General features: G+C 44.8%; 1 protein-coding gene across 1 annotated transcript in view; it reads right to left on the reverse strand.

Annotated features, from left to right (window-relative positions):
• Window positions 1-423: 423 nt before the first annotated feature.
• Window positions 424-13,527, reverse strand: part of LOC310850527 (IgGFc-binding protein-like) — a 62,443-nt gene continuing 49,339 nt past the window's right edge. The window contains exons 18-23 of the mRNA XM_083752048.1: window positions 10,268-10,829; window positions 8,083-8,690; window positions 6,852-7,422; window positions 6,099-6,301; window positions 4,567-4,953; window positions 424-1,024 (exon numbers count right to left, since the gene is read on the reverse strand). Of these exons, the coding sequence (XP_083608174.1) occupies window positions 743-1,024; window positions 4,567-4,953; window positions 6,099-6,301; window positions 6,852-7,422; window positions 8,083-8,690; window positions 10,268-10,829 (2,613 nt within the window). The 3' untranslated portion in view covers window positions 424-742. The remainder of the gene's footprint in view (window positions 1,025-4,566; window positions 4,954-6,098; window positions 6,302-6,851; window positions 7,423-8,082; window positions 8,691-10,267; window positions 10,830-13,527) is intronic.

Below are 13,527 nucleotides of genomic sequence, written 5' to 3' on the forward strand. Positions count from 1 at the left end.
CAACTGTCCTTCAAAATTCACACTTAACCAAATTTGGCAACGCAGTTCATACACGCACCAATGTTAATAAAAATGCATACATTAGGGCAAATTGTGCATAAAAATGAATATATTTGTGAAAATAACATACAAAATGCATTATACTATGGGGAAATGCTTGCAAAAATGTGACACCAGTCAAAAGTCTATATTAAAATCTGTTTTAGGAGAAATTCACACTAAAATGCTGAAGCAAGCTCAATAGAGCTAAATATAGGGTTTCTAAAAAATAAATAAACATTTGAATGGTTTAAAATGGAGGTGCTCCTTTGTAGACAAAAGTGCCACACAGAAAAACATGATCTTTGTGACCCATGTGTGCAATAACATACTGTGTATATACAGCTTTAGTCTTTAAGGTACCACAAAACTGTTTCCCCACACTGCCATGGATAATAATTTTATATCTGATGTTCACTATTTTTCAGTTGATAATATTACAGTGTTCATCATAAACAGTGCAATTAAGTATTAATGTAACTAATGGGTCACTGAAGAGTCAGCCTTGTTATTGTCAGCTCAGGATTGCTTCTACAAATATAATTTTACAAAATCCATTTTTGTGTTTTTTGTTGTTGTTTTCCAAAGGAGAAACTATGGTGTAATTGCCTACATCTCTGCTCAGAAATAAGTTGAAAATAAGCAGATCTGCAGTCCTTGTGCATTAAGAAAGACCAGCCGCCCACAGAGAAATATGTTCCTTTTAGAAGTCTCTGGCCTCCCAGGCATGTAGGACCTCAGCAATGTTTGTTTCCACCTTCCCGCTGGGCATCTTCAGATCATCAGAGCTGTCATCATTGAAGTTTCCACATGGGGCACACAGCTTCCCTGTGAGGGATTTCCTGACTTTCACTCTCACCTCTCCACTGGGATGAAGGAGAACCTGCACCTGAGGGGCCTGGTCAATCTGCATCCCATTGTGAACTTTGCTCACAGACACCTCTTTAGAGACCTTGTATGGCAGGCTTACTGGACGTCCATTTACCTGGAACACATAAAGATTGGGGCATGAGATCTTGTTTTGATGAAGGCCAAGAAGCCAGCAAGAACCTCAGAATTCACACCAACTAATAAAGGCAAAAGCCAATTAACATGTAGAATACACCAGAGGCTAACTTTGCATTAAGCATCTAAAGTCAAGAAAACATTAGAACCAACTCTAAATAAACTTAAGCTACATCTACTAAATAACAACACCAAGTCAACTTCACAATTCATATATTAGTAACTCCCTAGGTATTCACAACCAGAGCAGGTGGCGCTGTGGGTTAAAGCCTCAGCGCCTAGGACTTGCTGATTGAAAGGTCGGCGGTTCGAATCCCTGCGGCGGGGTGCGCTCCCACTGCTCGGTCCCAGCGCCTGCCAACCTAGCAGTTCGAAAGCACCTCCGGGTGCAAGTAGATAAATAGGGACCGCTTACCAGCGGGAAGGTAAACGGCATTTCCGTGTGCGGCTCTGGCTCGCCAGAGCAGCGATGTCACGCTGGCCACGTGACCCAGAAGTGTCTCCGGACAGCGCTGGCCCCTGGCCTCTTAAGTGAGATGGGCGCACAACCCCAGAGTCTGTCAAGACTGGCCCGTACGGGCAGGGGTACCTTTACCTTTACCTTTAAAGGGCTCCATGATCACTGCAGATGCCTGCTTCTTGGGGGAAAAGCAATGGCAAACCTAGACAGCATCTTAAAAAGCAGAGACATCACCTTGCCGACAAAGGGCCATATAGTTAAAGCTATGGTTTTCCCAGTAGTGATGTATGGAAGTGAGAGCTGGACCATAAAGAAGGCTGATCGCTGAAGAATTGATGCTTTTGAATTATGGTGCTGGAGGAGACTCTTGAGAGTCCCATGGACTGCAAGAAGATCAAACCTATCCATTCTTAAGGAAATCAGCCCTGAGTGCTCACTGGAAGGACAGATCATGAAGCTGAGGCTCCAATACTTTGGCAACCTCATGAGAAGAGAAGACTCCCTGGAAAAGACCCTGATGTTGGGAAAGATGGAGGGCACAAGGAGAAGGAGACGATGGAGGACGAGATGGTTGGACAGTGTTCTCAAAGCTATGAACATGAGTTTAACCAAGCTGCGGGAGGCAGTGGAAGACAGGTGTGCCTGGCGTGCTCTGGTCCATGGGGTCACAAAGAGTCGGACACTATTAAACGACTAAACAACAACAAAAGGATAGATTGCCCCAACTTTTTGACTGACAGGAGTGCAGGTATTCTTATAGCGAATGAGAGCACAGAACTGGGGACAAGTAGTTATTCTGCAGTTGTCCATTAATCTTGATTAAAAGAACACAAAGGTATATGTGGAGAAGCCGAATTTCATCCACCGTTGAAGAGCAAAGGGATCAGCAAAGAAATCATCATAACCCTATGGCCTTTCAGATGCTGGCCTTCAACTTCCATCAGCCCAAGCCAGCATGGCCAATGAATCATGAGAGCTACAGTACAAGAACATCTGGAAGCTATCTTTGCTTTAGCCTTCCACTGTTGAATGAGATAGAAGATTTCTTGAGAAATACGCCCTTTTGGTTGAATTAGGCCCTGTGCCTTAACAGCTGCTAAGCAAGCAAAAATGGATGAAAAATGTAATCTTCCATCAAGGAGGTGCAGTGATGGAAAACCTCTGCCTATCCAAAAATGATGGTTTCCTGTCATAAACCATGAGATTGCCCCCATTACTCTTCAGTATCATATTATTAAAAATGAGCAGGCATTTCATTTTTCGCGTTGGCAGGGGACTCTGTCTTGTGAGTGCCTCTATAAACAGTCTTGGAAGGATCAGAGGCAATTATTTAAGAGGACCTACCTTAATCTTCCAGCTAGTCGGACTGCGCAACTTTAAATTATTTCCATGGATTAATTACTGTATATTTCCCCAACCAAGCAAATGCCAATTAGTATATAAAAAGTCCAGAGAATCTATTTTATGATAGGAAGCAGCCAATCCACTTGGTAACATAGGAAGTTGACTTAGACCAAGTCAGGCCATTGGGTACATCTAGTTCATTATTGTCCACAATGAGTAGCAGAAGCTCTCCAGGGTTTCAGGCAGGGAATATTCCCAGTTCTAGCTGGGACTGGACCTGGGACATTTTGCATGCAAAGCAAATGTTCTGCCACTGTCACTGAAGAGGAGGGGAAATGGTGGAGATCTCCGCCCCCCCCCCTTCTCCTGTAACTTCCAGGGAGGAGGAAGGCAGCCTTGAATTACAGCAGGGCTTTGAGGAAGATAGCAGCTCAGAGACAGAGTTATGTTGTGTTAGGAGAAGGAGGAATGGAGGCAGAGAAACTACCTGACACGTCACTGGACAGCATACCCAAAGCCCACTTCTCCCAAAATGCAGCTTTTGTTAAGAGCGCTAGAACAAAGAGCACATAGACAATTGTCCATGGACAGACATCGTAGAAGCAGGTGTTGTTGCTAGAGAGGGAAGGGGGAGGAGCTCAGTGTGAGCAGCTCCATTATGGCCGAAATTCTTTGTCTTTTATCGTGATGACTGAATAAATAATACGTAAGAACTTTATTTCCTGCCTCTTGGTGCCATCGGGGGGAGGGGAGGATTCCTCAAACCTGACAGCCACTGAGCTGTGGTCCTGCACTTTATTGTGAAGGAAGCCTCAAGTAGGATTATTGTAAACAAGGACTACTTTGAATAATCTATGGCTATTTCAGGGGTTGTGGCTTCACAGGTATACCACGTGACAATTGGCTCAGGTCATTTTGAAAATACTGTGAATTTCCTGTAAGTTCTAAACTCCCCAATATAGTCAAACTATTGTGGATATGTCCCAGGGGTGGGGACCCTGTGAACAACCCATCAACCCCAACTAACAAAGCCAATGGTCAGGGATGATGCGAGTTGTCATCCCATAACATCTGGAGGGCCACAGAACTACCATCCCTGATGTATACTTTCAGACTTCACAAACAATCAGAGTTGAACAACTGACTTTTAAAAACTAAAACATTTAGGGGGGGGTCCAAGTTATTTGGGGGCTTCTTCCTCTCTGTTCATTTAAAAGCCCTGGGATGTGGGTGGCGCTGTGGGTTAAACCACAGAGCCTAGGACTTGCCGATCAGAAGGTTGGTGGTTCAAATCCCTGCAACGGGGTGAGCTCCCATTGCTTGATCCCTGCATCTGCCAACATAGCAGTTATAAAGCACGTCAAAGTGCAAGTAGATAAATAGGTACCGCTGTGGCGGGAAGGTAAACGGCGTTTCTGTGCATTGCTCTGGTTTGCCAGAAGCGGCTTAGTCATGCTGGCCACATGACCCGGAAGCTGTACACCGGCTCCCTCGGCCAATAAAGCGAGATGAGCGCCGCAACCCCAGAGTCGGCCACGACTGGACCTAATGGTCAGGGGTCCCTTTACCTTTTATGATAAGCCCACACATCACGTAAGCAAATAATAAGCTGCAGTGACTAGTGATGAAATCATAGACAAGTCATAAGAAGATATATATATTATTAGGAACTAGATATATTTTTCCCCATGGCATACTCCATCCTGAACTCTACTTACCCATGTCCTGTTGTTCTTTTTGACAGTGATGGATGCCTCAGGGAAGAAAACATAGACTGCTCTCCCAGCTACCAAGCCATCCTCATTGTCCTTTCCAATGCTGACAGACACCCTGAACCAGAAGGGGGCACTTTCGTCACAAACAGAGGCCAAGTCATAAACTCCATCGCAGAAGTACTTCCCTGAGGCACCATCAAATGAACTGAGCTGGGCTCCAGGGGTGAGTTTGCACTCGCCCTCCAGTCGTTCCATGCTCTCACAGGCACGATGACCATCCTTAAGTGTGCAGGTGTCTATTTGGCAGCTGCTGTTAACGCAGGTAAGTTTGCCCAAGTCACCGCAAGTGCATTTCTCCATGCAATTGCTTGAGAAGATGCTCTCTCCAGCCTGTTGGGAAATTCCCGGATGAAGAAAGAAAGTTAGGGGAGCTGGAAAATAATGCAAACATTCCAACAGCAATTTCTTTTTATTTAATGGTGTTAGCTTATTTAGAATGTTCACATGCTGATTCCCCATGTAAAAGATGCACAAGTTTATTTCTGACCTAAGGAAAACTAACCCAGTGTACGTTACCCCATTCCAAACTCCACTCAGTAGCAAGGCTACTGATGGCTGAGCTGGCCTGAGACTGGCAGAGAGAAAACAAGACTTTGAAGCAGAGTTTCATTTACACCACCCTTTTTGTCAATGTTAAGTTGCACAGGGTTACACTAGTCATGTGACTGACCAAGTGGCGCTGGGAAGTTTTATCTTAAGCAGCAAAATGTCCTAGCCAGCCCTGGGCTTAGCTGAGGCTCAGCTGGAGATCTGCCTATTCCAAATTCACTCATCCAAATGGATCCTGGGTTTAGATTGTGCCTTGAAGAGGGTTTTCAGCATTGGATCCACAGCTACCTCCTTCAGACCAGTAACAACTACTTCATCTTATAAAAATGTGTTTTATTTATTTAAGAATGTAAGATCACTACTAGATTAAAGGACTATCTCGTCCAGTATTCTGTTCTCACAGTGGCCAACCAAATGCCCACAGGAAGGCCATAAGCATGACATGAGTGCAGTCGCATTATCCCTTCCATTAGAGGTATGTGTGTTATTTGTAAAATCATATCCTTCGTTGTTGATCAATCTGTTTTGGTTTCTCTCCATTTCCCTATCAGTTCTCCACATTTCCACATCACTTTGTGAATGTTTATTATAAAAGTCCTTGTGAAAATTCATCAGCGTTTTAGTGAAAATTTCTTCTTATACATTTTTAACACAGTTTTGCCTAATATATACAACTTTGCAAAGCACACATCTTGCATGTTGTTTTCAAAAATATATGCATTTCTATACACACATTACTTGGCTGGAGAACTACATTCAGAGAAGTGCGAAATTCAAAAGATGGCAATGTTTCAGTTCTCGCATTGTCTTGGAAAGTAGGTTCACCTTTATATGTGAACTGAATCAAATTTCTCTCCCATCCTTATAAACCACTTGTGCTGGCCCCTCTATATGGGAACCCCAATAACTGGGATACAAAGACTTACTTTGAGGTAGAGACCATCATGCACGCAGCCACATTTGTTTGTAGGCACACATGTATCTCCATCAAATAAGTAGCCATCATCACATTGACAACCTTCAAAGCATTTTCTGGTGCACTGGAGTGGAGTGGACAAGCTGGCACAGCTGAAATCGCAAACTGGTTTTGTGCATGTCTCATAGTGACTATTGGCTGGGCAGGTGAGGGCTACAGAGAGAGAGAGAGAGAGCAGAAAAAGTAATGTTTGACAAGCATGGAATAGGGAGGCTTTCAAAAATGAAAACAACTATTTTCAACTATTTTGCTTCATCAGTATTATGGCACAGAAGCTTCTGACACTACAGCTGACTTGGAAATGTTCGCAAACATTCCAACCTCTCAGGGACTAAATATGTAAATCATAAATATTGGTAATATTAGGTAATTGTTGTTTTGAGGTATCCTATGTTGGCTTGAGATATCCCATGCCAGGCAGAGTGGCAATGTGCATTACTTAACAATGTAAACCAGATCTGCTGCATTCATAGGCCCTCTTACTAAGAGTCAAGAAAGATTGCAAAATAAGGCAGTGGGTTGAAAAACAGGAACCCCGTAGAAAGATAAGAGGGAGAAAAAGGTTGAGGAAAAAGGTGAGAGAACACGTGATTGCATAGCACTGAAACTTACATAACTCAACCAGTAGCTCAGATTACTTTGGGTTTGGGGGAGGCTCACTACTGAAAAGGCAGAGATGAAGAAACCTTTTCATCCAACTTACGACAGAAGGACTTTGTTCTCCAGGCTCCAATCTTGACTCCAGCAGACTGGCACGCAGCTGCATAGGCTTGAAGGCTCCGGCAGAGATACTCCTCCTCCCCTTTGGCCGCAGTCAAGTCATACAGGCATTGCTCAAGATAATCCGAGGGGCTTACTAATGAGGAGCAGTCTTTGAATGGTCCTGTCTCAGACGTGATCATTCCACAGGAGTCATCGTTCTCATACGGTGCTGTCTGGGCTGTATCATAAGTGGGACATTCCTCACCACAGCCATTAGAGCAGATGGCACCATCCAGAGGGACCTGCCAGGAGGCCCCAAACTCATCCACTGTTTGTGCAGATTCCCCACTAGGCAGCATGAAATCATCCCTCTCGTCACCATTGAAATTGCCACCCAAACCACACATGTGTCCCTGGTAAGTACTGGGGACAGTCACACGGACATAGGAAGAGGTATCATAAAGAACTGTGAGGCCAAAGGATGCATGGACAATTATATTGATTCCCTCCTGAGTGATCCAGAGTTTCCCCTCGTCTCTATTCACTGGCAAAGTGCAGAATTCTCCATCCACCTGCCTCAGCAAAGAAGAAAGAAGCATATTCATGGGGGTCAGCTCTGAGCACACACAAATTCTCAAGCACACACAAATACAAAAGACACACACATCCTTTTGCACATGCTGTTTTTCATTCCAGTGATCTAAAGAAATGTCATCATTTTTTAAAATAAAATAACCCCATTTAATTATTACACCAAATGGGTTTCCTGTAATTTTATGACTACAAGCTGCCCTGGACTCTCTTTGCATAAGAAGGACATGTTATTAATTTGAAATAATAGGTAAAGGTAAAGGACCCCTAGACGGTTGAGTGCAGTCAAAGGTGACTATGGGGTGTGGCGCTCATCTTGCTTTCAGTCCAAGGGAGCTGGCGTTTGTCCACGGACAGCTTTCCGGGTCATGTGACCAGCATGACTAAACTGCTTCTGGCACAACTGGAAACTGTGACGGAAACCAGAGCACACAGAAACGCCGTTTACCTATTTGCACTGTGTACTTTCGAACTGTTAGGCTGGCAGGAGTTGGGACAGAGCAACAGAAGCCCACTCCACCAAGCAGATTCAAACCGCTGCCCTTCCAATCGGCAAGCCCAAGAGCCTCAGTGGTTTAGACCTCAGCGCCACCCGCGTCCCTTTTATTTGAAATAATATGATATTAGTAGTCCATACATACCATAGCTATCCATTTCCTTCCCCTTTCAAGGACAATAGTGTGCTGATGAACAGAGACCACAACCTTCCTTATCTGAGCAAGGTGTCCATTTCCAAGCTTCTCATTCTCCACCAAAATGGAGAAATTCTGTAGCCGAGGGTCTGTGCTGCAGACTTTGGCTAAGGTGTAAGTGCAGGAGCCATGGAAGTGAAAACTTTGTCCATCAAAGGAAATATAAAGAGGGTCACCAAGTGCTATAGCTGTACCATATCCTGCAGGGTGACAGCCTTGGATGCCGTTCTCCACCCTGCACTCCTCATGCGCTCCACAGGAGAACTGCTGGCACTTGGTGGCTCCATTGTCCAGGCAGCGGCACTTCTCCTGGCAGGAGCTACTGGGATAAAACTCCTCTCCCTTTTTGTAGTATCTGCCCTGGTGCACACAGCCACAATCTGCAAGACGCACACACTGATCCCCACTGAGCACGAATCCAGGATCACAAAAGCATCCTTCAGTACATGGTGCATCGCATGGTGCACCACACTTTATGGTGGAGGAACGGTTCTGGCATGTGCTGGGACAACCGCTTCCACAGAGCTCATAGTGGGAATTGGGTTGACAGGGAAGTCCTGGAATTAAAGAATAAAGACAATTATACCAGCCTTTGGAATATAACTAAGACTCAGCAAAAGCACCACCAAAGTGTTATTATGTGAAGACTTTTGGGCACCATGTGATTCAAAATGTCCTCTTAACACACACACCACAAAAAATACCTGTGGTTTGCTTATTCTAGTGCTTATTCTGTTGCATCTCCCCCATCGTTCAGACTAGACACTGAGATCCAGCACCGAGGGCCTTCTGGCGGTTCCCTCATTGCAAGAAGTGAGGTTACAGGGAACCAGACAGAGGGCCTTCTCGGTAGTGGAACCCCCCTTGTGGAATGCCCTCCCTTTAGATGTCAAGGAAATAAGCAGCTATCTTCTTTTTAAAAGACATCTGAAGGCAGCCCTGTTTAGGGAAGTTTTTAATATTTAATGCTGTATTGTTTTTAACACTTGACTGGAAGCAGCCCAGAGTGGCTGGGGAAACTTAGCCAGATGGGTGGGCTATAAATAAATAAATTATTATTATTATTATTATTATTATTATTATTATTATTATTATTATTATTATCTGAGTCAGGAGGGGCTGTGACTGTTCTGAACTGGTGCCTAGATTCAGTGGTTGGCTGGATGAGGGACAAAAAACTTAGGTTTGTCATGAAGAAGTGATCCTGTGAGCAAGTATCTCTGGGTGGGGCCCCTCAGGAAGGTGGTAACAATTAGTTCCCAAAGTGGGAGCAGTTGAAGGGGCTGGCTTCTTGCCAGCATTCCCCAACCCCTATAAATCTTCGAGCTAACCTTCTGGCTAAGGGAGAGAACATGCCATGTTTTCAACTTGCTGTTTGATGTTCTGTGGCTGGTGCCAGAGAAGAAGTCAATAAAGCTTGGCAACCTGTTCAGTGCCTGCGTGTGATTGATTAGTAGCTTGGAGGGAGGACTTAGGAAAGTGACCCCCTCCTTGACACTCATTTCTGGAGATGAGTGGAAATGAAGCACCCCTATGTATTTGGGGGAATGGTAACTGCTAATTTAACAATGCAATGCCTTCTTTGTGCTCATGCAGCAGTTCAAGAAATCTTTCATTTTTTAAAAAAACATACTTCCATTCAATTTGGTGTTGGAAAATAATGTGCACAAATTGGGCATCTTGGGATGTGCAGAACTAAAGCAACGTTCTAGTGCAATGCCTGCTAGGACAATGGGACTTTTCTTCATTCTCTTCCCTCTGCATGCCACCACACTCCCCCCAAATCTTTTCTAGGGAGTTGGGAGAACCCTGGGGCAAAGAAGGGAGATCATACCATCAGGCTGATGGGACAGTCTCCTTAATGCTATGTGGAATACGGCCCCATGTCTGTGAGGCACTACAGGAAAAAACCAAAGCACAGGGAGTCATTCCACCTAGTATTCCTGCAGAGTTGCAACTCTCTAAGCAATCCTTGATACAATGTTGGCTTTTACACAGTACCCTGAAATCCTTATCAAATGATTCATGGTGGGTTGGTTTTTTTTCTTCCAAATGCTAAGACTGCATTGCGACAATCAACACCCAATATTTAACTGAACTCAGATCCAGATTCAGAAAGTAATACAGTACTTACTGCAGAAAGAGGCTGATCTCCATTTCTCAACCTCAATGTCCAAAGATTGGCAGGCTGTCACATAGGCACTGATGGCACTGCAGAGAGTGTCATGATGACCCTTGTATTGGCAGGTGTCGAAAACGCAATCATCAAAGTAGGGTGTTGGGTCAATGGTCTCATGGCACTGCCTGAACGGCCCATCCCTTCTCTTGAGGATCCCACAGAACTGGTCCCCCTTGTAGGTCTGCTTCTCTGCCTCACTGCATACTGGGCAGTCACTGCATCCTGCAGAGCATCCTGGGACCTCCTTCAACTTCCAGCTGTCTGCAAACTGGATTTCATCTGTCGTCTGAGCTCCATCCTTCATGACAAAATCATCACTGGGGTCCTGGTTGGCATTGCCACACAGTCCGCACACAGCATTGGCATAAGTGCTGGGAATAATGACCCTGGCATAACTGTACCAGTCAAAGCTGACTCTCAGATCAAAGTCTGTTTTGATGAAGCCATGGACTCCGCTGATGTAGACCTTCAGTTTATTTCCGTAGGAGAACGGCAGGTCCACAAAGACTCCATTCACCTGGAAAATATATGGAAGTGACCGTCACACTGGGAGTTCAGTAAATTCGGGGGGGGGGGGCAACTTGCACATGTTTTCACTGGTGAGAGGCACAATCTGTGCTGTATGCCAGGCTGGGGAGCATGGGGCCTCAGCCAGCATTGCCAGTGGTAAGGAATGATGGGGGATGTAGTTCAGCAACACTTGGCAGGCTACGTATTTTCCACCCTTGCTATATGTTGTATAATCTATGAGTTTTATTCACTTTTGCTGGCCCAACAATGAGAAAGAAATGACTTGCCCCCGTATGACATCATCAGAACCCTGAGGCTAAGAAAGAAAACTGCTTCTACTATGGAATGTTCAAACAGGAATTTGTCATTTAGAGATACAGTGGTACCTCAGATTAAGAACTTAATTCGTTCTGGAGGTCCGTTCTTAACCTGAAACTGTTCTTAACCTGAGGTACCACTTTAGCTAATGGGGCCTCCCGCTGCCACCGCACAATTTCTGTTCTCATCCTGAGGTAAAGTTCTTAACCCGAGGTACTATTTCTGGGTTTGCAGAGTCTGTAACCTGAAACATCTATGACCTGAAGCGTCTGCAACCCGAGGTACTACTGTAAACCCTCTGTGTTCTATTGCACTGTGCTGGTTCCAGGCTCTACAGGCTCTTAGGCAAAATGGCTTCCTCACACCCCTCTCCCTCAGTGTGTCCTACTTCAATGAGTCTTTGACCTGATCTCCGTTCACTTCCGGAGGCGGCGCGAAGGGTAATGGCTGCCCTTTCCTAACCGGGAAGGGAGCTCCGCGCGAAAACGGGTCGTCCGCTACGGCGAAGCGGAGACCCACATCGGAAAACCGCAGGCGGCAGAAGCCTGCGGTCTTGGGACCCGGCGGGCGCCAGAAGCAGCCCCCAAGACGCAGAAGGAACCCCGTAAGGGGCTCTGGATCGTGGAGGAGGCTGCGGCGCTGAGGGTCGTTCCGCAATCGGCGGAGTGAAGCCGCAAAGCCGTTGCCGGTGAGCGCTGACCTTTCTTCCTTGAATTGGCACCTTGGAAAGCAGCAACCCGTGAGTAATAAGGACTTTTAATTAAGCTTAAAGATCAAAGCTTAAAGATCAAAGCTCCTGAATTTGGCTGAAAGCGGAGGACGTAAAAAAAGGAAGTCACACTAAACTTCAAAGCAAAGAGCAGGAGGAGTGGAGGCAGTGAATGAACTCTTTTACAATTTGGATTTGAGCATTCAGTGCATCACTTTAATGCAGAAAAGGATTTTAAGCATTGGATTTATGCTAAGATTTGGACTGTAGGATCTTTCTCTGAGGAATCTACATTTTAAAAAAGGAAACCCAGGTGCTGGAACTGCCTGGCAACAGTAGCAGTCAGCCTGCAGACATAAATACTTTGAAACAAAATTTGGAAAAAATCTGAGGGGCTTGGACTTTGCTACTTTGACATCTTATGAGGTACCAGCAAGCACGGCTTGAAACATTGTGTTTTTGTAAAACCAACTCTGCTGAAGATTTAGCATTTGAAGGCTTTTGGATATGGGTTTTGTTTTCTCTGTGAACTGTATTCATTGATTCCCTTCTGAAAGACTTTTTAAGCTCCCCCTAGAGGTTTTGGACTTTACAGCAGTGACATCCTCATACTTTCTGTTTCCCGGTCTCCTGGTTGAATGTTACCATCTGGGCTGTCTTTTTCTCATGGGAACAACTCAGCTTGACCTTGAGCCTTAGATAAATTTGGAATGAGTGGCGCAAAGAAAAAGGAGCCAAAAGAAAAGGAAAAAGAACAAAGACCGCGAACTAGACAAACAACTTTAGCCTCAGCCTTGCAGCAACGCAGATCTTCGGTACCCACTGTGCTCTCTGAGGAAGCAGCAGCTTCTCTGCCACGTGCAGGGGAAGGAGAAACAGAGGAACTACAATTGGAAGATATGGCCTCAGGAACAGCTGCCTCCATTTTAGAAAAAATATATGAAAAATTGGAATCTTTGGATAAGAAAGTGGAATCCTTGGATAAAAAAGCTGATGAGCAAACTTTTAAAATAGACCAAAACACCGAATGTTTAAATAAATTAGCTGGACAAGTGGCACAGAACGTGGAAACAATTGCAGAATTGAAGGGAGCTACAGGGGAGAACAGAAAATTGGTTGAAGACACCAGCCAAAGGCTGGGAAAGTTAGAAAAAGAGGTGAGGCCACTCAACAAACAAGTTGGTGAACATCAGACCTATCTCTCGATGATTGAACTGAGAAGTAGGGAGACCAACTTAAGGATTAGATCGATACCCGAAGTGGAAGAGGACAACCTGGCTGAGTTTCTGACCAAAATATTTTCCAAGCACTGGAACCTAGAAGAGACGGACTTTAAGATTACATCAGCTTTCAGACTTGGAAGACTGACAAAAAAAGACAAGCCCAGAGACTGTTTGATATCACTGAGATCAAAGGAGGAGAGGGACAATATTTTGGGCCTACACTACGGAAAGTCACTGGACATTTTAGATAAGAGGATTGAGTTATACAAGGACGTTCCCAAACAGCTTTTGGATTTGAGATCGGAATATTTGGAATTAGCAAGACTTTTGAGGAGTAACGCCATCATCTTTAGGTGGGATTTTCCACAAGGACTATCTTTTACTTTCAGAGGGAGGAAGATCAAAATTAGAACATTGGAAGACAGAGACAAATTTCTGAACCAATACGGAGAGGA

The sequence above is a fragment of the Podarcis gaigeae genome (assembly GCF_964106915.1).
Source record: "Podarcis gaigeae genome assembly, chromosome: 8".
NCBI lineage: Eukaryota > Metazoa > Chordata > Lepidosauria > Squamata > Lacertidae > Podarcis > Podarcis gaigeae.